We start from the raw sequence: 27,224 nt of genomic DNA, 5'->3' as shown, positions 1-27,224 counted from the left end.
GTAACAAACCAACATTAATAGCAAATAATATCACGGGCCGCCATAGCATTCTCTGTTTTAAAACTTTTCTCACTTAGATCGTTCGGCGCTCAGGGCCGACTCCCGCTACTCCTTTGCTACGGCATTGAACTTGATGAGACTTGTACTTTAATGTTAGACCCCCACCCTGACCCCTCCGCTAGACAATTTTCGTCCAAGGTTGTGAGCAATGCACCCTGCCCCCTCTGGTTGCGCCACTGCGTGCCTGGTTAAGGCACCATGCAATGAAAAACAATTAGTTTTCAGTGAGGAGATTTTTGTTTGCTCGATCATTCATTTAGATATATGAAACTGTAATATTGCGTGCATTTCCTGGCAATAAGATAAAAACTGCTTACGCTGAACTGAAATCGCTAAGTATATCAATTCTCCTTGGAGAAGAAGCTCCTCCTAGGACTTCGTAGGATTTAGTAGCTACGTAAGTAGGCAACACTGGCTGCAGCCGTCCACGTGGTGATGAAACACCTGGAGCGACACGCTGCCGGAGGGCTGTTTCCTTCCAGCAGGTTTTGCAGGTGCCCGGGTCTTGTTGAATGACCAGGTACCTTGTAAGCGCAGAGCGCCTTGAAGACCAAGAACCCGGGTAGACACGCAAGTCGACTCGTTGACGTGGGCAGGCGAGCAGGTAAACCTGTTATCGCATGCAAGCGGGCAGTGGGTAGGTAAAAGGCAGACTATGCTGGCCTCTAATTGGTGTATATTGTATTATACATCATGTTTTCCCACCAATAATTCAAAGGTAAGAATGCTTGGGGGCCTAATATTTTTTTTGTTATGGATTAAAATGCACAAACAGTAAAGAGGAAAAAAAAACCTTAGATAAACAGACAGCACCTTGTGCCATCAGAGAAACAACAAACCAGAAAGTGAAAAAAACATTGTACCTCAAAATTACTTCCAATAAAAGTTCAACAAAAATCGAAAATCAGACATGAACTTGAGAAACTAACCCTAAGATGAGCAGAGAGCCATCGAATGTCCCATATATATTTTACAGTAATGTCCTGTGATTACGTTCTTTTATAGCATCTTTGGAGTCAGTATGGATTGGGCTGTCGCTCCTCATTCAATTTCACATCACAAAAAGAAGGTAACACACTACTGAGTACTATTGTGTGTGACTGCAAAACTTGCATATACACCTACCTCTCCAGTATGTACACGAACATGTTGCTCCAGTCGATAAGGCCTCTTAAATACTGCTTTGCAGTCCTTATAAGAGCACTTGTGAATGCTGCCGTTTTTACCCTTTGCACTGAGGCCAGCAGTCAATTTATGCTCCAATTCCTCAACTGACCCTTCACCAGATTCAGAATCCTTTCCCATTTTGTATTCTGAAAATTTAAGACAGGTACCATACTTAAAATGTCTACATACCGAAAAAAGAAAATTTAAAAAAATAATCTCAGCACACAAAAATAGTTAACTTGTATGAGTGTGAGAATTTCATCTTTAGGATATTTGAAACTTACAGAGTTTATCTTTCAATCCATATTAATAAAATTGATGCTACAACTCCGCAGGTATGATACAGACACAGACACTTCTGGATTGTAACAATCCCACAGCAAATCAATGGGATCATTACAACCCAAGAGTACTGTATTTCATCACACCATGCTTTTTCATCCCCAAAATTGGTTTATAACCTTTCATCCACGTAACCGATGCATCGGCACACGAGATAATGAAACCAGTGATAGAGGGCACAGAATCTTCGGACATAGAAGATTATATTTTCTAAGTCTGTACTTTGCTACACTGTAGTAAATGTTAGAGTACTGCATTGAACCACTTTCGCTCGCTCAAACTCGATCGAATCTCCCACGCTCGAATATATAGAATATCAAATATCATTTCAACGTGACAATAATTGTACAAATATGTGTAAAATTAGTGCTGGTCGTTTCAGCCCATAATCATCTATTCATTTTCATATATTGCTATAATTGGTAAGTTAGACGAAATTACAATTTAACATGGAGATGACGACTACATTCACTTGAGTTTCAATTTCCTTGCATCTTTCACTTCACGAAGCATATTTGAAGGCCCACTACCATAGACAAATTATGGTTGTACGTGAACTACTGGGCTTTGAGCGTATACCGATGCTTTGCCAGTTCGAGCATTATTTGCTCGAAAGAAGAAACAGTAAGTTCCGTAAGCCATCTAGCGTCATCCATGCGAACTATTAGACAATTGAGCAAAAAAGCCTCAATGCAGCATTCTATCCCAAGTGTAATATTTCGACTATAATGCAGAAATCGATAACAAATAATGTGTTAGCTTCTTTTTCTCCAGGCCTGAAAAATGTTCGCTAAACTATCACGAGGAAATAATATGAGGTGATTTGGACTATTCAATTATAATGTGTATTCACAAGTATTCTGTGCATCCTAATCTTGCACCAAGGACAGTTTACCTAGTAATAAATGATTTTTAAGTACTGGTAATAGTGGCACATTTTTTTTTTTTAAAAAAAGGCATAAAATCTGCAATGATTATGCGGTGAAATACGGTATCGGTAACTGTACAACAAATTTAAAATGAATCAGTAATTTAATGTTCAATGGTTTTAATTTTTAATTAGCATTCAATAAAAGTTGCCCACATTAGAACTAGCTACTTGAGAACATGGAAATTGTGTTGTTTGATAAAAAAAAGGAGCAGCTGCTCATGAGCTTGTACTTGCACTATAGTGAAGCAGGTACTCATGTGCTTTTTATGAATAATGCCATCCCTTGCAAAGATTACAACCCAGCAACTTCTTATACATCAACATTATGACCAGGTGACATACATACATATTCACAGACATGCTCCAGGGTAGAAAAAACTAAAACGAATTAAGCCGCAAGCCCCTATTTCTCAGGAGCCAGGTTTTTTTGGGGGGGGGGGGTTCTTTATTATTATTATTATTATTAGAAATATCGTCTAAGAAAGCCAGGAATCCAACTACGATAAAGCTACACATTTTGAAACTAACAGCATGAATAACTATGCAATATATTATAATATTATGGGCAACTCTACCACATCGCAGCCGATTTTGCAACTAGCAACAGTGAAAAAATTTATGATGCGTGGCAGAAAAGTAATGAGACAGGCAACACTGTGCATGAATCGACGAAAATGCTGCCTTCACATGGCAGTTAGGTTAACCCCTGCCCTTGACTCAGTACAAGTTTTAACTTGCTACAGTTTCTACGCGATTGTTGAGAGCGTCTGAAGTGAAGGTGTGTTTGTGAGGTACATTACGAAAATGGACTGGCAAAAAGTTTGAGCAAAGTTTTGCCATAAAATTTTGTGTAAAGCTTGGTGAATCAGCTACTGTGACTTATAATAAGTTACAAAGGGCTTATGTAGAACATTCCCTATCTTGGGCACAAGTGTTCAGATGGCACAAGTCCCTTTTAGAAGGCCGAGAACAAGTGGAAAACAAATCCCGTGTGGGAAGACCTTCAACCTCAAAAACAGACGACAACGTGGAAAGAGTGAAGCCTCGTTAGGTCAGATCGTCGATTGACATTGAGAATTATCAGTAGTCAGTGCCATGCCCAGGGGAGAAGGGGGTTCTCTCCTTGGGTTCTGCTACTTTCAGGACTATGGAGCGCCAGGTTCAATTACATTTGGACACCCAAAGACACGTGTTCATCCCCCATTTCTCATACTCATAGGTACGACATATTAATATTCAACTATTCCATCTAACATTTCAAAATAATTTTGTTTCAAATGATGTTTTAGATCACCCGCCTATCAAATCTATCTGCTCTCACTCTCTTTCTACTGTCTTTCTGGTGAAGTCTTGCACTTCCTTACCTCCTTTTCTTCTCACCGAGCATCTGGACCAGACAATATTCTTACTATTATCCTTCAAAAAAACAGCTCACTCGCTAGCTACTCCTCTTGCAATGTTATACAATAGGTGCTTCTCTGAAGGCTGCTTTCCCACTCAATGGAAGAAAGCAAATATCATTCTTATTTTTAAATCTGGAAATACTAACGATACTACATGTTATAGGCCCATTTCTCTCCTTTCCACACTTGCTATTGTCTGTGAAAAAATTCTGAAAAAAAGACTTCTGAAATTCACATCCCCTTACATTAACCCAGCACAACACGGTTTTCTTCCAAATTCTTCATGCCTTACCAATCTGTCTTGTATGCAATCCTGTGCCATAAACGCAATTACTAATCGTAATCAGTTAGATGTTGTTTACTTTGATCTGTCCAAAGCTTTTGATTCAGTGGATCACCATTATTTACTGCATAAATTATCTAACAGATTTAACATCACTGGAAACACGTTAAAATTAGTGCAAGACTATCTAAGAAATAGACAACGACGCGTTATACTTCCTGGAACTCATTCTAACTGGCTTCCTGTTATATCTGGTGTGCCGCAAGGAAGCATTCTTGGCCCTTTGTTATTTGTATTATATCTGGATGATCTCACAGACCTCTTTAATTCCCCCATCTCAAGCACAATTCTAATGTTTGCCGATGATTGCAAGATTATGAGAGAAATAAAACAGCCATCAGACATGCAAATTCTCCAAAATGACATTAACAGATTCTCTGAATGGTGTAAGCAATGGAAACTGTCCACAAACCCTTCTAAATGTTCTTGCATAACAATTTCATTGAAACAAAACATTCTCGAAGGCAATTATACGCTCACCGACCTCCCTCTAGCAAAAGAAGCACAACACCGAGATCTAGGTATCCTCATAGATTCAAAACTAAATTTCGATAATCACATATCAACAATCACAAAAAAGGCAATGCGTATGCTAGGCCTACTTTACAGATTCACCGAAATCAATAACCCGAAAGCACTTTCCATTTACTTCAAGACATTTGTGTCCCCCATTCTAGAATATTGTTCACCAATCTGGAACATGACTGCCCATTCTCATACCTTAAAGATCGACAGTGTTCTCAGCTTTTTCCTCTCCATCGTTCGATATGAGTGCCTATCTTGAGACACCTGTCTCAGAGAGATCTGCTTGTAAATCTGCATATTAATACTCCAGAAACTCGTAGATACATTGCAGATATGAAATTGCTTTATAAGATCATAAATGGAAACTTAAGATGCAGCATCCCACTCCACGAACTCTCACTCAGAGTGCCTAGACATAAAACACGGAGCAAGGAAACTTTCCACACTACAACTCCCAGGCTCTCACTCATACAACGTTCACTATTCCATAGGCAACCGAATCAGTTCAATATAATCTCAAACCAAATAGATATATTCACTTCATATTCATTTTTTATCAGCAACATAGAAAAAATTGTACATAAGTAATGCTTTTGTGAAACTGATCTATTTACCTTGGTACTGTTTTGGATTGTTTTATATTTGTTTATTTTATGTTATGCTTTCTTTTGTGTTTTTAATCTTAGTCTATTGTTTTACTGTTGTTTCTTTCTGGTTTAAAATGGCTTCTGCTGTAATGGAAATTTCAATAAATAAATAAATAAATATTTTTGTTCCATTTCCAACTACCTTGTTAATGTAAACAGACACTTTTCAGGGGTATCTTCAAGTATATGTTGTGGATCTGCTAATGGTTCAGAATGTTTTACCATTTTTGCTATTTTTATAAGAGTATTAGAAAGTCTTTCAGAATACTGGAAATGATTGTGGAAGTAAGATTGAAGCTGAGAAAAACTAATTCGAGGTTAAGGCTACAAGGGACAGTTTCACAATAGGTGTACATTTATTTCAATGATGTCGAAATGTGAACTGCTACTGAAAAAAAATTATAGAGGCAAAAGAGAGCATGAATTTCACCCCATGTTGGAAGTGGAAGCGATTTTAAGTTGATTATTAAGCCAGATATGATCGGTTAAATATATGATGAATAAGTATTTACAAGATCCCATATATTCCTGATGAAGAGGCGACTTCAACCGCAAATTATGTCTAATCAAATTGACATTTCAACTTTTCCAACTGCAAATAAATTTTGAGTTCTATTCATATGTTTTTCTACGTCATCAGAAGTTTGTTACTCTGAAGGGAACAATTATAATTATACTCCCATCAGTATACTCCTCCTATGACCATCCAGTGCACAGACCTCTTTTTCCCCAGCTCGCCGTAGTGAAAGGTCAGTGGGGTAGAAGCAGTTTAAGATCTTTGCTTCTCACTGGACACAAACTGTTCCCCCTGCCCTTAAAGGTTTCACTAAGTATAATTTATGATTTGAAAAGTACCTTGGTTTAGCCATTCTTGGTTTACAGTCATCTCAGACATGGAGCACTGGAGACATGAGGCTCTCATAAGGTTTTGTTCTTGAGGCTAGATATTACATGATCAGGTAGTGGATGCATTTTCGGATGTTATTTTAATGCTTAGAGCCCTAAACTTGTCCTGCCTAGCCTAACAATGAAATCATTTTTAAAATGCATTATCATTTGGTCAATTCACATTGCGAAACTGATTTTATACAGATTTTTATTCAGCAGAGTAAACCTGTACGCAGAACGTGGCAACACAGCACACAGCTCGTGCTGCGAGCCAATCCTTGAGGTGTTCCCACGTTCCACGTACAGGTTTACTCCGCTGAATAAAAATCTCTATAAAATCAGTTTGCAATGTGAATTGACAATGATAATGCATTTTAAAAACAGATGCAAAGAACTTTAAAACAAGATTAATACTGTATTTATAGGGCTACCCAATCCTAAGAAAAAGTTATTTCACTAAATTGAAGAAAACTGTTTTTTGACAAATTTTGAAAACTTGAAAATTGTGAATTATGTTTAAAACCTTTCTGCCTCCACTGTACTAAAATTTCAGAACAATCGGACAAACAGTTTTTGATTTACAGAATTTCAAAGAGTACGATCGTTTGCAAAACTAAAAAAAACCGACCCTTTTTTCTTGTTCTCACGACGATAAAAAATATAAGGCCTACTCGAAAAAAAATTGGTTAGCATAGATTAACGCAGAATTGAATAAGCTAAATTTTGATGTAACTCATATTTATGTAGGTCTACTGGTAAATTTTGAATTGCAGTCTAAACTCTAGTATCTATAATTTTTAATCCAATAGTAGGGACATAATAACCTTACACCACATGGCATAGTAGCAGCAGCAGTCCATAAACAAGACAACAACAAACAAATGACTGCTAGCCAACAAAGATACTAATAGATTGGAAAAAAAAACATTCTCCAGGAAACATACAGTAAGTAATAACTAAGATGATAAAATTTATGTAGCTAATTAAAAAAGAGTGTGAGTGTGTGCCATGATTAGTTCAGAATGGGCCTTCAAACTCTATCTCAAGGAAATATATAGATGGGAATTAGGGGATCAGGAAGCCCTCTCCCCACAATGGCTTACCAAGTCCATATTTAAAATAAGCAAAATACTTGTGTACTGTTGAATAACATAATTGGTAGATATAAACCACAGAACTTACATACAGATAAGTATTACATTATGATTAGATACAGGACTCAAAAAATCCCAGGCGCAGCCTGGCGACTGTGATCTTTTGCTGTAATATTGCCATTTTTTTAAGTTTGCATGTACAAAATTTTGAAGATTCTAAGTTTAAATTGCAATACAGCGAAAGTTAGCAACGTTTATCAATGTTGTGAAAATTTAATGGAATCAGTAAGTATTCATTACTCTTTGTTCCCCAACCATGCACGCCGACTACGTGGGTGCTCCGGGGCTTGAGCACCTACAGAAATAATCTTGTGGGTGTGCCGCACCCACAAGATTTTTAGTTTCATAAAAAACAAAAAAACAAAATAAAAAAAATATTTCTCACTTGACATTATCAAAAAATAATAAGCAATTAAAACATTGAGATGGAAGTTAAAATTTCTAACCTCTAAAACATAATTGTTTCAAATGTGTGTGTGCAAAGGCAACCAAGCAACACATTCCCATTTCCCCCTTCCTTGCCTGTCTCTGGCCAAGTCAAAGGCAGTCCCGACAATAACAATGGAAGTATATTGTATTGTGAATAGAATCCCATCTTTTCGGCTTGCTTTGATGTTTCCTTACAAGTGACACACTACAATACGCCCACTCCATTCGACAACAATTGTTTTAAAATAACTACTTGCCAATATTGAGCACTAATAAAGAATAAACCGAAACACAAGGAAGCCGATTGTGACCGACTATCTCAATAGTTGTTTTTTTCTTTTGTTTCTTTCAATCAGATAAGAGCAGCGTGGTTTACGATTTCAGTGAAGTTGTTTTCATGTAATCTGGATTGTTATCATTTTGTTTGTTCTCCGAGAGACAATGGCTTGGAAGGACGCGGGAGCTTAGATTGTAGACTGGGAAGTTCTCATTTTCAGAAAAAAGGGGTGTTACCGTGTTAATAGTTAGTACAAAGAAGAGGGTCTACTGACTGGATGCGTGGAGCAAAAGCTCTTCGCCAGGCAAATATTTTCGCAATTTTCAAACAAGGCACGGGATGCGTGAGGAAAACCGAAACACAATATTGAGTATTGCTTCTTTACATACTTTCGAATTCGAACAGTAGGTTTGCTAGTCGCTATGGATAAATTCGTCATACGTTTGTCGTTGTCATCACAGGTGGATATTACTGACACTGAACATAGTGAAAAGCATGTTCAGTCAAAAAATAAGGAACCCGAGAATGTGTCTTCTGCCAGTTCCTGTAGTACAAGTGTCAAGAAATCGTCAGGCAGGTCATACCATGAAGGCTGGAAAAAGACATTTCCTTGGATTTATTACGACAAAGAATTGGACAAAGTGTTCTGCAGTGTGTGTAAAAATGCTTTTGATTCCAGTATAGTGCTTCCGTCGGCAACTGCTACTTCTGCAGACAGGGATTCGTGTAATGCATTTATTCTAAATGGATTTTCCCAGTGGCAAAAGGCAATTGAACGTTTCAGGGTTCACGAAAAATGTACACTTCATCGTTCGTCTGTGACTGCTCTGGCAACTATGAAACAAGGAACCAATGTGTCATCTCTTATCTCAACACATAAATTAGGAGATATGAAAAATGCACGCAAGGGGATTTTAAAGATAATAACGTCCCTCCAATTTTTAAGTCAGCAAGGAATAGCAATTTGGGGTCACACTGATGAAGCATCAAATATTCATCAGTTGCTGCTGCTTAGAGCAGAAGATGCTCCTGAGTTGAAATCTTGGCTGCAGCGAACTACATATAAGTGGGTTTCTCACGACATATTGAATGAAATTGTCTCTTTATTATCCAGCGATGTACAGCAAAATATTGTGAAATCTATTAAGGCGGCACAATATTTTTCAATCATTGTAGATGAGACTTCCGACATAGGCTATCAGTGAAGGAACAAATATCCATATGCTTCAGATTTGTCGATGAAAATCTGCAACGAGAGCTATATTTGTTCATTGTTCGGCGCATAATTTGACTTTGGTAGTGCAAGATGCGATGCAAGGTATCAGTTATGTGCGAGACTTTCTGGTGATTATTCGTGAATTAATATCATTTGTAAGACATTCGCCAAAGAGGCTAGCAGGGTTTCAATCGCTACAAGAAGACAACGAAGATGGTGTTGTAAAAAATATTCCCAGACTGACTTTGCGACCATTCTGTCCCACAAGGTGGTGTGTGAGGGTAAAATCACTACAATCGTTGGAAAGTAATTATGACGTTCTCTTGAAATTTTTGGAAGGCTAGTGGATATTTTTTAAACCTACATCAATTCAGATTTCTTATTTTCTTGAAAATGTTCATTTCAGTTTTTGTCAGGATTGAACAACTTCATGCTTCTTTTCAGAAGAAATCATTGTCATACCGAGAAATCAAAACATTGGTGGAAACTTTGTCTGCAAGTTTAGCTTCACAAAGGGATACATTTTCAGAATTGTGGAATGAAACTATGAGGAAAGCGGAGGAATTGAACATTGATGAACCAGTTTTGCCTAGAAAAAGGAAGATGCCAAAACACTACGACGAAGGTAGTGATCCTCATACGTATCAAACGCCAGAGGAAATGTACAGACAATTTTTTTTAAAAAAATAATTGATGTGCTTGTGGATTTGCTAAATCGTAGATTTCAAACAAAGGTTTTGGAACTTATTTCACAACTTGAAGCTTTTGCTATCGGTCAAATTGGTGCTGATCGAATTTTGCAGTTCTATGGGACAGATTTTCATAAAGACAAGCTAACATTGCACAGGGACATGTTTCTAGATGTGTGCAGAATGAACAAAGAAAAAGTGGCCAACTTGTCAGAAATTACAAATATTTTAAGTAGAGAAAACAGTGGTCCCATATGTGAAATGCTCACAGAATTTGTGAAGTTTGTATGGGTGATTTTAACTACACCTGTTACTTCTTGTACCTCTGAGCGCTCATTTTCAGCACTTAAGACGATTGAAAACGTTTTTGCGGTCAACAATGACCCAAAAATGATTGAATGATTTGGCAATTTTGCATGTTCATAAAGAAATGACTAAAAATATTGACATTACCAAAATTGCAAACAAATTCATAAGTGCAAATGACGTAAGAAGGAATGTGTTTTATATTGAAAGTTAACATGTCATGATTATTATTATTTGGTACATAAAGTTAGTCATTTTGTAGTTTCTGTTCACAACAAAATCCTTGCATAGTTCTTTCTGCAATACAATTAAAATTATTTGCATTTATGAAGATTTTTTTTCATTTTAATTTGTATGGATGTGGTATTTTCTTTTAGTAACGTGTTGAAAATATCATTGGCTCTTGCAATCATTGTGCATGTAAGTTGTTTAAAGTATACAATACTTGATAATTACAGATCTAACCGCCATTGATATGCACCCACAGAAATTTTGGAAAGTCGGCACCCTTGTCCCCAACCTCCCCATTTCCAGCTTTCTCACATGATTTAGTGATATATATATTATAATTTGTGTGTGCTACTACTAACAATCTCATCGATAAAAATAATGATCATGGACGTTTCTTTCTTTGGCTGGTCAAAACCACTATTTTTGTATTCAATAAATAATGGTTCCGAATGTTTAATGATTTTTTTCAGTTTCATAGGAGAAAGACGAAGTATTGCAGAATTGTAGATTATCGTTACAGTAAATTTGAACCTTGGTGAAAGTATTTACTACTATTTGCAGTGCAAAAAAGTTAAATTTATCGGTGAAAAAAGATGCTTTCGCAATCATTTGCACTTCATGAATGTGCAAGTAAATTGGAAGCTTTCTGAAAGTAGTACACACTGTTTGAAAAAGTCCTATTTATCGGCGAAAAGAAGTTGTAAAAGGTGCCTTATGCAAATATACCCACTTCCCATCGAAAATGCATTCCACAGAATACTGTCAACCCGAAGCTCAAAAGGGTGCCATGCTTGAGACCAGCACCAACACGATGAGGTATTGTTTACAGCAATTTGGGAAATTATTATACAGCCCTAAACCTGGCTCACCTAACATAACCATGAAAGCATTTAGAGCTGTTATTTGAATGCCCTAAACCTGACTTAATTATATAACTACAAAACCCCTTCACACCGCACACGTGACACAAATAGCAGCTGCTGTCTGAAACCAAGATGACAATAAACGAATGGCTGGTTGCATAGTAAGTTAAGGTAAAGTTTGCTGTGTGCGGGGGTATGTGGGTCCACATATTCTCGATCTCGGCCATGTTGGAAGTGATGTATTCAGCACCACTTTCTGGCCACCTTTACCCACCAGGGTTGCCCCCAGGTACCCATTGTTTTGAGGCCAGGTGAGCTCCAGACCACTTTATGCAGGGACAAGGCAAGTAAAATTACGACCTTATATCACTCACCCCGGGAATCGAACCTGGGTCTCCCGCATGGTAATTAGACACCCTACCAGCTGGTTGCAAGGGAAGAATCATATAGGAGTATACACAAGTGAAAAAACATTCTCAAGGAAACGCACAGTAAGTAATTGCTAAAACTCCACAGTATATGTTAACAGATATAAATAGAAATCAACCGAACCATGAAAATATGCTTGTGTAGCATGATGAAATCATAATTAAACAATCGGAACTTGGACCAATAATACATTCTTAAAAATTGTTGGCATTATTTTTTGTGGTAGGACAACTACTTCTATACAGATTTTTGTGATGTTGTTACATCCCTATTTTTATCTCATTTTTACCAGTTCATGTAATAGTTATTATTAACTTTCCTAAATTAATAAAAAATATTACATATATTAATCTATTTAATCTACTAATTATAAACAAGCAGAATTGCGTGCAAGTTACTTGGTTTGGATCCCTCCACAAATACAATACTATATACTTGATGCTCTATCTGTAATTTTCAGTTATTCAACATCAACACCTTCTGTGCCTTCAGAATAACAGTGTGATTTAATTAATGCAAATAATAATTATAAATTCATCTTCAGGACAAAAATATTTGTCCGTGCTTAACTTTTTGATGGTTAGTTATGACTAGGGCTAGGATTTTCATGATTTAGCATATTTATTTGGTAAGGGGGATGTGTTCCCTAAATATATAGAAATTCATATTATGAAGAAACTAATGAAATTAGTATGTGACACAGCATATTTTGATAGATTTCCAGTCATTTTTCAGCATATTTTCGCTTTTTCCAACAAACTGGATTCGTTCTTAGTCAAGTTTTTTGAATTTTACAATAATATGTCCCAGTGCACTTGTATATTAGTCAATTCAATGTGCATTTAGATTTCTTCCTGCTGTTATAGCTGCTTTGGAACAATCAGGATTACCACTAGTGGACCAGATAGAAGTTGTGAATAAAACTGTCAATAACTTACATTGTGTTTGTGGTGAAGTAGAACAAGTGTCAACGAAAATGAGGAAATTTTGAAAATAAAAAAAAAATTGAAACAGTTATATTGGGGGAAAAATTTTCGGTAAATTTCTCGTATCGGACAAACGGCTGAAATTTGCTAGTTCATTTAATTTGAATATTCGTACTTACGTATTCTGCATTGAGAAACATTGCTGAAGGTGGCATTTCGTTTATTTCACGGAAATAAGCTCTATTTGCGACATATCGAGTAAGTTTTCTTCGTTTCTTTTTGCCTTCGGTAACACGCAAAATGGCGATCACAGTTTCACTACCGTACTCGGCATGCAGTGTTTCCACCCCACTGCACCCAAAAATACCTACGTAGCCCCACAAACCATTGACGCATAGCCCCACGAACCATTTCCGGTAAGGTTAGGTTAGGTAGGGTCACTTTAGGATACAATAGTGAAAAATTGGTTTCGAAAAAAATATGTGTAGCTCCACACACCATTCTCGCATAGCCCCACGAACCATTGACGCATAGCCCCACAAACCATTTGCGGAAACGTACCTTCTTCAGTTACAAAAACACGTGTTTGGAAACACTGTCCGGGATTACGTCATCAGACACAGGCTACATCCACCTGGAAGTAAATGGATGCAAGAGCTTTTGTGCATCGGTCACACATTTATATCAAAAAATAGATGATTTACCGGCTAAATTCAATGAACGATGCAAGAAAACACTTCCCTGAACTTCCACAAGTCTAAAGAAACTGCATTCGGTAAGTAATTTTTCCTGTAAATTTGAAGAAATCCGTTTGTCCGATACGAGAAATTTACCAAATTTTCTCTCGATACTACAGAACTTGAGACGAATGATATTGCTTACATTAAATATGCTCCTCTTGTGTCAGCCGAACTAGTTACAAGCTTTCCTCAGTACAAGGCTTTGCTGACTGACGATAGGCAATCGTTTTTATTTGAAAATGCACACAAAATATTCATACTTAGGGCACATAAAGTGAACTAAAAAGAGTATGTAAAAGTATCTCAGGATATGTTAAATATTGATAATTGAAGCAGTTCAGTTGTAAGAGCATATCTTTCAAATAATAGTGCATATTTTTTAAAAAAAATTAGGTCATAAGAACATGTTTTATTTTGTATATTTTGGTGATTTTTAGTTCATAAATATCCTAGCCCTTGTTATGACCACTACTTCAAGTAGTATTTAGCATAGAAGCATACGTACAAATATACAGTGTACAGAAATATTTGCCTTGTAGCTTTCAGCATTATGAAGTCAAACCCCAGCATACGTACAAAAATATTTGCCTTGTAGCTTTCAGCATTATGAAGTCAAACCCCTACAAGTCCGAGCAATGGTTAATTTACAAAGGTTAATTTCATAAAATACTCCATGTTACTTAACAATTATTTCGGACTCACGCCCTATTTAATATAAACAGACAAGATGCAAGTTTGTAATATTTACCAGCGGTAATACAAAACAAAATACATATATGTGTAGAAACGCCGTCCTTTTAGTTTTAAACTCAAGCACTAAATACGCAGAACTACAGAAGGCGCTGTAGCAGAACAGTTGAGTCTAGGGTTTAGGCACAGATTACTACTTGGTGTAGGCACAGATTGATTTCGGTGGGTCTCCCTCATAGCTACCCCTTTGGGTCTTCCTTATCGCACAACACTTGATCAACTTGTCGCTTTGACGTCAGACGAGGAATGCTACGTCATAAATACACTGATTTTATTTTTTTTATGTTAAGAGAACTAAACCCTATCTAACCTAACCTAACAACTCAGGCATTTAGCCGAAAATTAAAATCATTCTCCCGTGAGATCAGACCGAATAGCATCCATTGCATTGTTACAGTAATTCCTAAGATCTTCGATGTTTTAGCCTAATATCTTTCTTTTCCAATACATTTCACCAAAAATTAAGGCAGTGTCTGCTGCCACGTTTTTTTTTCTGCTGGGACCTCAAAAAAGATGCGCGTGGCAGTAGACTCGGTCTTTGTTTTATCGTGATTTCATTATGCTATGTATGCAATTACGTCTGTAACACATACTGTGAAGTTGTAGCGATTACTTTCACATAAATGTTTTAAGATTAGGTCCTTAGCATTCTTCTAATAATAAACCTAAATGCTCTCGTAGTTAGGTTAAGTTCTGTTAGCATTAAAATAATATCGCTAAATGCTTTCTAAAGAAAAAGGTTCTAAATTACCTGTACATTCATTCCCACTAATCATAAACTTGCATTTCTCTCGTCTTAATCTGTTCTTAAGATTTGTAACATCCTCTTAGCAGACGAATTACGTGGCGCAGCAAATTTGACGCTTATTCTTACTGCTGACACGTGCGTGGCAGCAGACTCGGCCAAAAATTAAGGCCGCAAACCTCCTCAACAACTCCACCCCGAATTTTTGCAACTCCCCCCCCCCCCCCATTATGCTAAACCATACCTACCAAGGAAAAGTAAACTGTCCTTGCCGTATCACCAAAATGAACAGATTTACACTTACATCGATAGTTCAAATGTGTTGCTTAAACCTTTAGATAATGTAGATGAGTCAGAACGAAAGAATACTAAGTCACTGTTAGCAGAAAATAATATTTATCTTGGTACACATGTAAAACGAGTATGAATAATTGCCAGTTACATATTTTGGAAAAGTAATTATACATTGTTATAAACTCCTACAGATAAGCTTTAAGACAATAATTTTTATCGCGAGTTGCAATTCTCATCATGACATTTGAGCATTGCCAGAGACTTACGAATGAAATATGGGAAGCTGCTGTGAAATTACAAATAGCTATTTTTTTAAAAAAGTTATATTCGACGGTATCATAATTACCTAAAATGAGAGCGGGGATTAATTCTTAGGAGCAAGAAAAAGAATTTCCAAAACTAAAATAAAGAGAAAAGTAATTGTTTATTGGTTTGGTTTATTTTACTTCGCTTTCCTGGCACTTTTGGCTAATCGCCAAGATGAGGATGAGTGATGACATGATGAAACTGATGAAGGGACATTGACAAAGAACATCCATGCCCTGGCCGGGATTCGAACCCTGGACCCCTAGAGTTGTAGGACGCTGTGATAACCACTCTGTCACGGAGTTCGGCGAAGAGAAAAGTAAGGAATTTCAATAATTCAAATTTGCAAAAGAATTTTTGCATTGTTTAACTTGGTAATATTTCCTTGTCTTTTTTAGGGAGTCCTCACGGGCGACATGGAGGGGGGAGTGTTAAGCGGACAAGATAATTCGCAATAAATTAAAATTGGCCCGTATTTTGTAAATGTATTTTCACTAAGCACTTTGGCAGAGTGACTACACAATGCGCTACAAATACAGGGTCCCAGGTTCGTACACTCGATTAAACGCGCTGTTATACGGGTGCTCGGAAATTCCCCTTACAAACTTCTAGGGCAAGTAGAGGGGGACTGAGTAGACAATATTTGGAATAGGAACCCATGTCCGGAAACGTACAGTTTCCGTGCTACAACCATGACAATGTGTCGGATGTGCCTGTATTGGTATGCAACCGGGTAGGCAGTACATGACATCAGAAGATCACCTGATGGCACGTGACGTCTACAAATTGTTGCGTTCCACTGTCGACACAGGTGTTGATCATTGAATACAGTAGTACCATAGAAAAGTTTCTATGGTAGTACGTTTTTTTTTTTGTTCCCTTGGCATTGTTACCAAATAAATTTGTTTGTATTATGGACTGAGTCACACGTCATTCACTTCTGTACCTTACGTAACACCTCATTTGACATGGTTGTAATAAATGATTACACTTTAGGTTATCAGGTGATCTTCTGACGTCATGTACTGTCTACCCGGTTGCATGCCAACACAGGCACATCCCTCAAATTGTCATGGTTGTAGCACGGAAACTGTACGTTTCCGGACGTGGGTTCCTATTCCAAATATTGTCTACTCAGTCCCCTCTACTTGCCCTAGAAGTTTGTAAGGGGAATTTCCTAGCACCCTGTATTCGTACTTTTATGTTGTTTTTCTTCGACATTTGGCAAAGGCACTAGAAGAAAAAAATAATAATGTTAGCTTCGATTTTTGACTAGAATTTCGCCTTTTGTCTCTAGATTAACCAATATAACTTAGGTTCACTACTCTCTTCTCTGCGATGGTGAACAATAATTGATTTCTGTGTGTGTTTGTAGCCCCCTCGGTCTGGGGGAGGAGGGTGTAAACTTTCTCTGATTTTAAGATGGCTGTGAACACTCCACGCGACGACACTGGACATTAGTAGCGATTTTAGCTCCGCAGAACATTTTTATGAGAACGTAGGGCAAAATGTAGATCAAACCACCCACCTGTATGAAGAGCCAAATTCTTCTTTTTTACAGTGTCGTGCAGAAGTGTGTGGACAAGAACTTGTTCTTGAGACTGATATAACTGTAGGGAAAAATAACGCCCAATTTAGCATTAATGATACCGAATTACAGTTACCACCAAGTGGTGATAGCGTAGACGAGCTAATAACAGCGTTTATTAGGCACGATTATTACGATGATCAGTAAAGTCAGTTAAAAGTCAACTTCATCTTGTAGATACTGGTTAGGTACATTAAGAAATTAGGTTCAATTTACTGCCACATAAATCAACAAACTTTACGGGAAGGAAAATACAAGTACATTTGGTTCAATTACGCGTCTCAGTTTGCTATATGACGACATGTTTCAAGTTTTTTCTCATCATCGCCGCGACAAAAGCGAGAATTTTCTCCAGTAGGTAGAGAACAAAAGTTCAAGCGGGTTCAGTTTTTCCCCCCGCAAAGGTCAGGGCTCAGGTGGAGCAGCTTGAAACGTCAACTCAAATCCCCCCGCACTAAGGCAGCCGGTAGAATATGCAACGTAGTATCCTCCCCCCTCCATCCGTTCCCTAATGACACTCCAGAACGTTGGGAAATCTTTCTTCTTACAACGCCTACATGTAGGCAAAGTAAAATTGTGCTGATATTTGACATTACACACACACACATACACTCTCACACATAGTCGTAGCTAGAACTTTATATTTGGGTGTGCACAAAGAAAAAAAATGAGGTCTTGTACCTTTTTAATAGCATATTTTGCAACACAATCACTTGGCTCTTTAACTGCACTGAGGTTTGTAAAGGAATATAAATTCACTAAATGACAGTGTTGAAAATTTCTTAATATATGTAGTAGAAAAAAAATCAAATTGCATAGAAATTACACACACACACAAAATGTTCATAAATGTTACAAACAAATACATCAAAATACATGTCATCTATAACGAGAGACGTCTGTCAAAAGGTACAATGTTCTTAAACTGATCAATAACTTCATTTACATCAATAGACTAAGCTTTTTCCTGTTCCACAAATAGCAAGAGCAGGACTTCCAATCTATCCTGCTTTTGAGTTGCTCTTAATTTAGTTTTAACTTGGTTAAGCTTGGAGAAAGCTCTCTCACACGTGCAGCTTGTGACAGGTATAGAAGAAAAGCGCTGTAGTACAGAGTAGAATGCAGTAAATATCTTCTTTCTCCAATGACATAAAAAAAATCGAAAAACTGTAGACACTCGTTTCATCAGCTATAATGCACACGTTTGTGCCAAGTAATGACATTTTCAACTTCTTACAAACTTCCGTTTATTTTCTCTCTTATTGAAATATCTGTCTTTAATTCTCTTTGATAAAGCAGCCCATTAGGGTGTGCCTAGGCACACCCGGCACACCCCGTAGCTACGCCTATGCTCTCACACACATATTATTTGAGTATTCTCGTGTTCGTTCTGCTGGGAAATAGTTTAATTTAACAAGCAAATGAAAAATGTCAATATTAATTTGAAAATTAGTTGAAAACATCTGCACTTTTTGCACTTGGCCAGCCGCCACTGTATTCAAGGCGCTGTAGTTACACCTTCTATGCTGGTGCACGGTGTTTACATTTGAAACAACTAAAATATTCTTCGATACGTGTACAGTGAACGTTATAAAGTTTGTATTTAAGCAGCGCCAGTGTTTTGTACCTAATAACATTTTATACGAAACGTTATTCCTCTCGGTTGAATAGTTATCGTATTTTAAAAATGTGAAGTGATACATTGTTTACATCTCACGCGCCCGCCATTACAACTTCCCCAGTGGCGAAGCGTGGTGTTGCTGGAAGGGTAGGCACAGGCGTGTGAGTTCGTGTTGTTATGGGTGCGACTTCTTTAAAATATGAAAAATATAACCTTTAAAGTTATTTTTCAAAATGTAACAACATATTCTTGCATCTATCAACGTACCTGAATAGTAGCGCTTGATGTGTGCTAACTTGTAAATCGTATTTCTTAATTTTTATTGTAAATTGATGCTTTAGATGCAATTCGAGTGGCAGTCATCAATGTTCCGATGCCCTTTCTCTCTTTCTATGCCCGGTAATAGGATTTTATGCTTGTTTTTGTAGCATTCCAGAGTAATACAAGTCATTATTCCCCTTGCTCACTTCACGCTCACAACAATGAAAGCTGGGCCCCGTGGCGGAGTGGTTAAGCACATCGCGCTACGACGCCAGGGATCCTGGGTTGGAATGGATGTTTCTGAGTGTCCGTTTATTAATTTTCATTATATCATCACTCATCCTCATCTTCTCAAATTAACCAAAAGTGGAACAAAAAGCGTAGTGAAATGAACAAAATCAATCAAGCAACAATAAAAAATTGAACGAAAATAAAAATATAAAATATAACAATAAAACAACAACCACAACGCAACAGGAGTAAATCGAGAAACTAACGAAAACGCAGAACACTGTGTTAGAAACATTTTTTCGCCCTCGAAACAAGTTGTCTTTGCTTTTCTACCATCACCTTCCCTTCCCTCTCGTTGGACACCCCGCGCTGGACAAGAAAGAGATGTGAAGCCCAGTTTGTCCGAGTGTCCAGCGTTGCCAACCTCCCAATCAGGAAAAGTGTGCTGATTAAACTCTTAAATTTTGCTAAATGTAAGTTAACTAGATTGTGCTCGGATGACTTAGGTCTTAAGTTCATTTTATGCATCTCTTTTGGGGGAAGTTGTGATATGAACATGCGTTGCTGATTAGTTAAACAATATTGGTAATTTCCACCATTAAATTAATTACAATGGTTTATCCAATATAATTGGTTCAATATAACGCTTGAAAAAGTTTGAGAAAATTCGACGACTAAGAAAGACGGCGGCTTGTTTTATCTGTGATCACAACTTTCTACCAATTCCCTTGAATAAAATGTTCCTCTTGGAAAGATAAAGAAAAGATGAAAAGAAGACGGTGGACCAGATGTGGCTGGATCGACATGCTACGTTTTGTTTGAAACAAATAAGATCTGCGATTTCTTTTTTTTTTTTTTCAAAATATATTCCTCTGAATTCAATTTATCTGTCTCCTAGGAACGCATGTTTGTACATGATGCTATATTTTACCATTATGCCAAACCCAGGGTGCTAGGTACCAACAAAGTTCAAATTGTACTACGTTTAGCACAATTATGCTTGGGTTGGCATCACTGCATGAGGCCAGACTCACTGTGTCCATTTCGGGCGAACGCGCCCCTAAAAGTATGCTTTCCCGCATGAATCACATAGAATGTTATGGGACCAGCTGAGGCCCTTGGAGAAGTGGCTCGACATGTGACGGTAGAGCCCCTGGCAGGGATGGAAATTTGTGAAAATTATCGTAAGGCCTAGAATTTTAGTTTTCTTGTATTAAGGCGTCGTTTAATGGAATTCTAAGTAATAAAATAATCCGTAATAGCCAAATAAATTAGGATAGGCCCGGCCTCCGGGCCTCTTATGACGCTTCGCCACTGAACTTCCCACGTATGGGAACAAAAGTCTATCGACAAGTACACTGATAAGTATCGTGTGAGGCGAAAATTAGCAAATTGGTAGCCAGTCCAGCGCCAACTAGGGCATACCTACTGGAAATCCAGTTCCGTGTGATGCGGGCTTAATTTGACAGGTGGATTTCTAACATAATTTTCTTATCTGTATTTAAGCTTTCGTTCAGTGGCGTACCCAGGAGTTTCAAAAGGGAAGGGTTATATATAAGTTTTTTTAGTAGTCGGTCCTCATTTTGCCATTTTCCCCCACCTTTGACTTTTTCTTTTTAGAAATCCTGGATCAAAATGTGGACGTATGACCCAACCTTCCCTTGGCACGCCACTGCTTTCGTTGTTAGGTTTATGACTCCATAAATACACTGCACTTTTTTTGGCGATCATTTTACCTAAAAGAAGGTATTATTTGTGCTAAGAGAAAATTTATTTTAAATATCGTGACGTCAGTAGAAGAAGACGTTCAATACGATGTGCGATAAGTAACCCATATGTGCAACTTTAACATAGAGTACTTTTATTTTCACTCAGCTTCAGATAATGTGATTCAACATAGGTTTATCCAGGAATTTGCATCGGGGGGCGTTGAAGGGTAAAATTAGAGTGGGGTTCCGAGTTTTACATATTGTTTATGTTTTTATTTAAAAAGGTACGGAACAGACGCCATATTGCATGTTGTGTTTGCTTCAAACAAAACTGGGAAGATAATATTTTGTGATCTTGTGCGCATGTGCACAGTGCGTTATGCGTCTCCTATGCCTGTCCTGTCCCGTGTATTTGGTAGGCCATTGTGCAATCCAAATGTGAGAAAAAACATCTTGTTCTTTAGAGAGAGAATGTTAATCATGTGTCCGTAGGCCAAAACGAAGATTGAATTAGTAATTACCGTTCATGCTACATCAATCATGACTACTAAACCAGTTATGGACGAAGCCAAAGGTGTTGAAGATGACGGTCCAGAAGAAGGAGAAATAGAAGATGATGAAATAGAACCTGTGCAAACTAGTTCTAGTGATAGAAAAGATAACGTGTTTCCTGCGAGCAGGCGAAGGCAAGATAATGTCTTTTCTGCTGCCAGACGAAGAAACATTAATAATAGTCGAACTTTACAACAATTAGTAGAAAATAAACGTTTACCTGCTTTTCGAACTTTTCCGAGGAAAGACCAATACGTGAATAAGCCTGCCCAAGGTCTCTTCAAACAGAGTTTGCGAACAAAGGAATTTGTTGGAAAAAATGAAAAGGCCAATGACTATAGAATTATGCTGAATGAATATAAGGAGGCATGCAAAAGAGGTAGAGGTAATACTGTAGACATATTCTAATCTTAATTTCGAGAACTAGTCTTATATTTATCAGTGGAGAGGTAAATTTTGTGATCGAGATCTCCCTTAATTGCATAAATTCAATGTGGCCCAAGTTCCGATTGTTTAATTCCGATCAAGTCATGGTACACCGATATTTATTACATGAGTTGACTAGTACTTAATGTCTCACTGCAGAACATTGGCTGCTTTTTACCTCTAAATAGACTTGGTATGACTTGAGATGACCGGATTCTCTCAGATTTTCTTCATATTTGACATAGTAACTAATTGAGGCCTCCTAATCACGAATCTGAAGGTAAAATTTGACGGAAACGTAGAAATTGCGAACCATTGGGGCTAGCCTCGCGAACCATTGGGGCTAGCCTCACGAACCATTAGCGCTAGCTGCACAAACCATTGGCACGTGGTTAGGTTAGGCAAACATAGTTAAAATTTTGTGTCGTAGTATCAGGATCTAGAAATTGCAAATAGTTGCAAACCATTGACGCTAGCCCCACGAACCATTGACGCGTGGTTAGGTTAGGCAAACATAGTTAAAATTTTGGGTACTATTATAGTATAAGGGAAACACCTATAAATCATATATTTCGCACTTTTTTACGTTCTCACTGCAGAACATGGGCTGCTGTTTTCATCTAAATAGACGAACAAAATTTATATCCCCTGAAAGTACGTACCTTCTACATCCATTTTCCGGTGTTCCTTTTACGATTACTATTATATTATTGCACGTAAAAATGTTTTTCCTGGTACTAAAAGCAATGCATTTGTCAATTCGTCCGTGTCCATATTCTTTACGAACAGTTGCTTTCATTTGTTTCGGGGTCTTCCTCTCCGCACAACAGTTTGGCCACCTTGTGTTCCGATGTCATATTCTTTACAAACAGTTGCTTTCATTTCTTTTCACGAGGAATGCCTACAAGGTTAGGTCTGTTAGGTTAGATTTCATTAGCATAAATACAAAACCAAGATGTCTAATGTGACAACGTAGGCATCCGGCATTAAATTTAACAACCTTTTTCCCGTGTGCTCAAGTGTTGTGCGATAAGCATTTGTTTTGGGGTCTTCCTCTCCGCACAACAGTTTGGCCACCTTGTGTTCTGACGTCATATTCTTTACAAACAGTTGCTTTCATTTTTTTTTCACGAGGAATGCCTACAAGGTTAGGTCTGTTAGGTTAGGTTTCATTAGCATAAATACAAAACCAAGATAGTCTAACGTGACAACGTAGGCATCCAGCATTAAATTAACAAGCTTTTTCCCCGTGTGCTCAAGTGTTGTGCGATAAGCGAGACCTTTCGCATAGACATAGTGTCATCTGTCGTTTCGCGGCATTCGGGTTGATTCCATAAAAATGGCTTGGCCACACGGATTCTGGAACAGAAGAAAATTATATTCGGTTTTGGGAAATCACAATGATTGTACATCTTGGTGTGAGGATAATGGTTTCATCAAGACAGAAAAAATGTGCAGGAAGCATAAGTGTTCCATGACATTAGATCTAACGCATGGTAACGTAGGTAGTTTCCGGTGTCAAAAATCAAGTCACGGATCTCAATATCGCATCTCCAGAGCAAAAGGGACGTGGTTCGAAAATTCAAAATTGGATCTCCCCACCACTTTCAGCCTTATGTACAGTTTTGCTCACGGCGATTCTTATGGCATTCTTGTAGGAATGCCTACAAGGTTAGGATAGGCTTGTTAGGTTAGGTTTCATTAGCATAAATACAATGACAAATTATTATTGAGGCTAAGAGAACTAAACCTAGCTACCTAACAAGGCAGGCATTTTTTGCTTTCACTAGATTTGAGGAGGAATGTGCGCCACCATGTCACTTTTTTCCTTCCAAGAGCACGCAGCCTGGATACGTATTTCTCGTTTCTTATTTAAAGAAATAATTTTTTACGCACCTTCAAACTATTTTTCCCAATTACTAACTACAAACCATTACCAAAAAATTATGAACCGCATTCCTCCTAAGCAATAGTCTTACCGAATTTAATGTCTGTTAACACATACTGTGCATTAATGAAACGTCCCTAAATGCTTGCAATGTTAGGCTTGGTTAGTGTTACCAGATCGCTATAAGAGAAATGTAGGACATAGTGTCCCAAAATGTAGGACACAAAACATTCACAATAAATAATACATATTCTATAAAACACGTTAGAGAGTAATTTAAAATTGACACTTTTCAGTATAAAAAAAGATTTCTTAATGAATTCTTTAATGCAAGACTTCCAAATTTGTAATCATACTAAACAATGGGTAACACCACAACTTTATGAACATTGTACAATATGTATGTATAATGTGGGATGTAAAAATATAGTTTTATTGTTTATGAAATGGGACGTATTATTATGTGTAGACAAAATATTTTGGAAATGTTGTGCTTTCTTTTATTTTTTTCAAATATGGAAGATATAATGATTAAATAACAAATATTTGCTCACGCTCTCTCTCGCTCTCATCTAAGTAGTGTTTTATTTAAGTGTACTAATCTCTTGGCCTTCAATAAAAAAATAAAAGAGAACTGTTAAGCTAAATGGTCATAAATACGGATGTATTTATTTGGGCAAGAGAATGTGCATTCTTATTGTTGTTGGTTTGATTTTTTTTACTTCACTTTTCTGCCACATTTGGTTATCGCGGAAATGAGGATGAGTGATGATATGAAGGGACTTCACAAAGAATCCATGTTCAGGCCGAGATTCGAACCCATGACAAGCACGAATTCCTGTTCCTATCTTTTCCCACCTTAGACATTCTTTTTTTAGGCATACTGAACCCTAAAAGGGGGGTGGGGGTTGATTTGACCCCCATCAATCCCTCTTGGGCACACCACGGTTACTACCCCAAGTGTCGATGTCTCTGCTGGTGCCTGAGTTCTTTATACAGACCAATCCACTATGAAGGCTGACAAGTACATTTTTTATTCCCTCTACTGACTGTTGATTGGAAATAATCTTATTCTAAACACCTTCCTGAAGAACCTAGACACTGCAGCATATGTGATTGTTGATAGTTGAAAATATTGCAGTTGTATCATTTACAGTGGCGTAGCATTATAGTACGCCCGGCGTTCCCAGATTTAAAATTTCAAAAATGCATAAATGCTGTAAATATAAAGTAAATCTTGACTAATTTCATATATGTCTGACCTTCTTGGCATTATAATAGCTATTTCTCGCGATCCGCTTGCAACGTTCCACTAACAACACTTGTTCTAGCATTTTTTTTTCAATGCCTTTCCTGGGTGGACGCCTACAGCACCCTATATTCCTTGCTGCCTTTCTGGAGGGAACACTTGGATCTCTAAAGCACGTGCCCAAATGCTCTCTCTTACGCCAGCATATGGAGCAGAGGGCTACGTGATTGGTTCACGTGACCCTTCCTGCCTTCTGAAGCAGACGACAGCGGTAGAATTCCTACCCGGTTCTTCGCGCTCCTGCCACTCATGTTATGTGTTGCTACAATATGCAATATTGACTGACGTAACTTTACCAAACTGAAATATAGCACTTCTTAATGGCCACTGCATTGTATAATTTATCGAAGAACAGTGATGTGCATTAAAAACTAAAAGATCAACACAGTTTTTGTCAAATAAGTTGCTGAAGTCCTCGTGGTAGAAGTTCAACCTGTGGCTGCTCTAGCACTTAATAAAAAAAAAATAATAGTTTTGCGGGTTATTATTTTTTCGTTATTATGTAACTGCTTAATATTGTGTCAATGGAAATGTTTAGCATTCATTTGAAAACTCTTAACATCGAATGGTCTCTGGACAAAATTATTTTCAAATCGGCACTGTTACGTTAGTAGTGTGTACAATAGTTGGATCATCCGCCCACCTCCCTGTCAGAGTGTTTTGCACAGCGTGCCAAGACGACAGAGGCCCCTGATTCGAATCCCGGGGTGAGCACGGGTGTTCTTTGTGAGTGTCCCTTCATCAATATCATCATCACTCGTATTCATATTCGCGATTAACCAAAAGTGGTAGAAAAGCGAAGTAAAATAAACCAAATCAATCATTAGTTGGATCATTCATATCAATGACGTCTACTGTTGTCCAGAGGCTTGTGATTCAGGTAGGTTTTATAATGATTTGTGTCATGCCGAAAGGTATAAAACACCAGAGTTCAAAACATTTGTTGCCTAGTGAGGCATCTAATTTTCTAGCTAAAAACTGCATGGATGATGATGCTTTATTGTAAACCCAGCTGACTTTAGGCAAATAAACAACACCTGTGGCGACTAATTCCATAAGTAAATTATTAACCAAAAAAGGGTCGACCTTTCCTTCGGACTTGGCGTTCCCACCCGAAATGCCCATGCTATGCCAATGATCATTTACTAGGTGTATATCTTCCAGATTGTAACGATCAGATAGATGTAGAAAATTGTGCTAGTTGTTGTAAAGCATCCTTCGAGCTAGGATAATTCATGTAAGCATCCCCTATCCCATAATTCAACCAATAAATGTATTTTCACTTTGAGCATTGATTAGATAAAATCTATGTACAATGTTGCATATATTACAGTATTTTTGTACACATTTGCCCTATTTATTGAGGCATTTCTTGTATTATGATACCAATTCTTGTATTCCTTCAAACTCTGGTTACCTCGAATTATGAGAAATTGCTGGAAACTGAGATTGACAAATTGTAAAGTACTTGTTTTCCTTAATGTTTGCTTCTGTTTTTCTTTAACATATTTAACTGCCACATGATTTGTGTTTTAACTCATGCTAGTTTTATGCCCAGGCCTAATGTAGTGTATTTAAGTCACACCCCTCTCTACCTTGGGAGCCTCGTGGTGCCCAGGCAACTCATGCTATAACATACATGTTATGTGAAGAGTGGCCCCGTGGACAAAATTTTACAGATGGTTCGTGAAAAGCTTATTTAGTGATGCTGTTAATTTTACAATTTAAGAAGCGTGGATCAAATGAATAGATGTACATTAACTTCTTTTATATTTATTTTCCTTTAAATTGCACTTAAATCTGACAAGTAAACAAAATATCATTTTCACCCATGAACAGTTTTATAGTTTTTTCAATTGTGCGTTTGGCCTTGAATTATTGCTGGCCAGCTCAAACGATATTGATACAAAAGTATATGGCAGAGTCATGTTACAAATAACAAGAGAGAGAATGCTCAGAAGAAACAATAAATATGTTG

At 37.5% G+C, this 27,224-nt stretch overlaps 2 protein-coding genes across 8 annotated transcripts in view; one reads left to right on the top strand and one right to left on the bottom strand.

The window, feature by feature from the left end:
• The window catches only part of LOC145985334 (transcription factor IIIA), a 59,249-nt gene extending 44,828 nt beyond the window's left edge, over positions 1–14,421 (bottom strand). For both annotated transcript variants that reach the window (XM_083119230.1, XM_083119228.1), the window contains exons 1-2: positions 14,315–14,421; positions 1,186–1,373 (exon numbers count right to left, since the gene is read on the bottom strand). In XM_083119230.1, coding sequence (XP_082975356.1) covers positions 1,186–1,365 — 180 coding nt within the window. In that variant the 5' untranslated portion in view covers positions 1,366–1,373; positions 14,315–14,421. The remainder of the gene's footprint in view (positions 1–1,185; positions 1,374–14,314) is intronic.
• A 7,014-nt stretch (positions 14,422–21,435) lies between these two features.
• The window catches only part of LOC145985331 (uncharacterized), a 33,296-nt gene continuing 27,507 nt past the window's right edge, over positions 21,436–27,224 (top strand). For 4 of the 6 annotated variants that reach the window (XM_083119220.1, XM_083119222.1, XM_083119221.1 and 1 more), the window contains exon 1: positions 21,437–22,008. In XM_083119220.1, the coding sequence (XP_082975346.1) occupies positions 21,612–22,008 (397 nt within the window). In that variant the 5' untranslated portion in view covers positions 21,437–21,611. Of the gene's footprint in view, positions 22,009–27,224 lie in introns of all 6 variants that reach the window. The other 2 variants (XM_083119224.1, XM_083119223.1) reach the window with 2 other exon arrangements.

Source organism: Lepisma saccharinum, chromosome 3, assembly GCF_977018435.1.
Source record: "Lepisma saccharinum chromosome 3, izLepSacc3.1, whole genome shotgun sequence".
Lineage (NCBI taxonomy): Eukaryota > Metazoa > Arthropoda > Insecta > Zygentoma > Lepismatidae > Lepisma > Lepisma saccharinum.
Note: the sequence above shows the minus strand (reverse complement) of the source record. Positions and strands in the feature narration are given on the sequence as shown.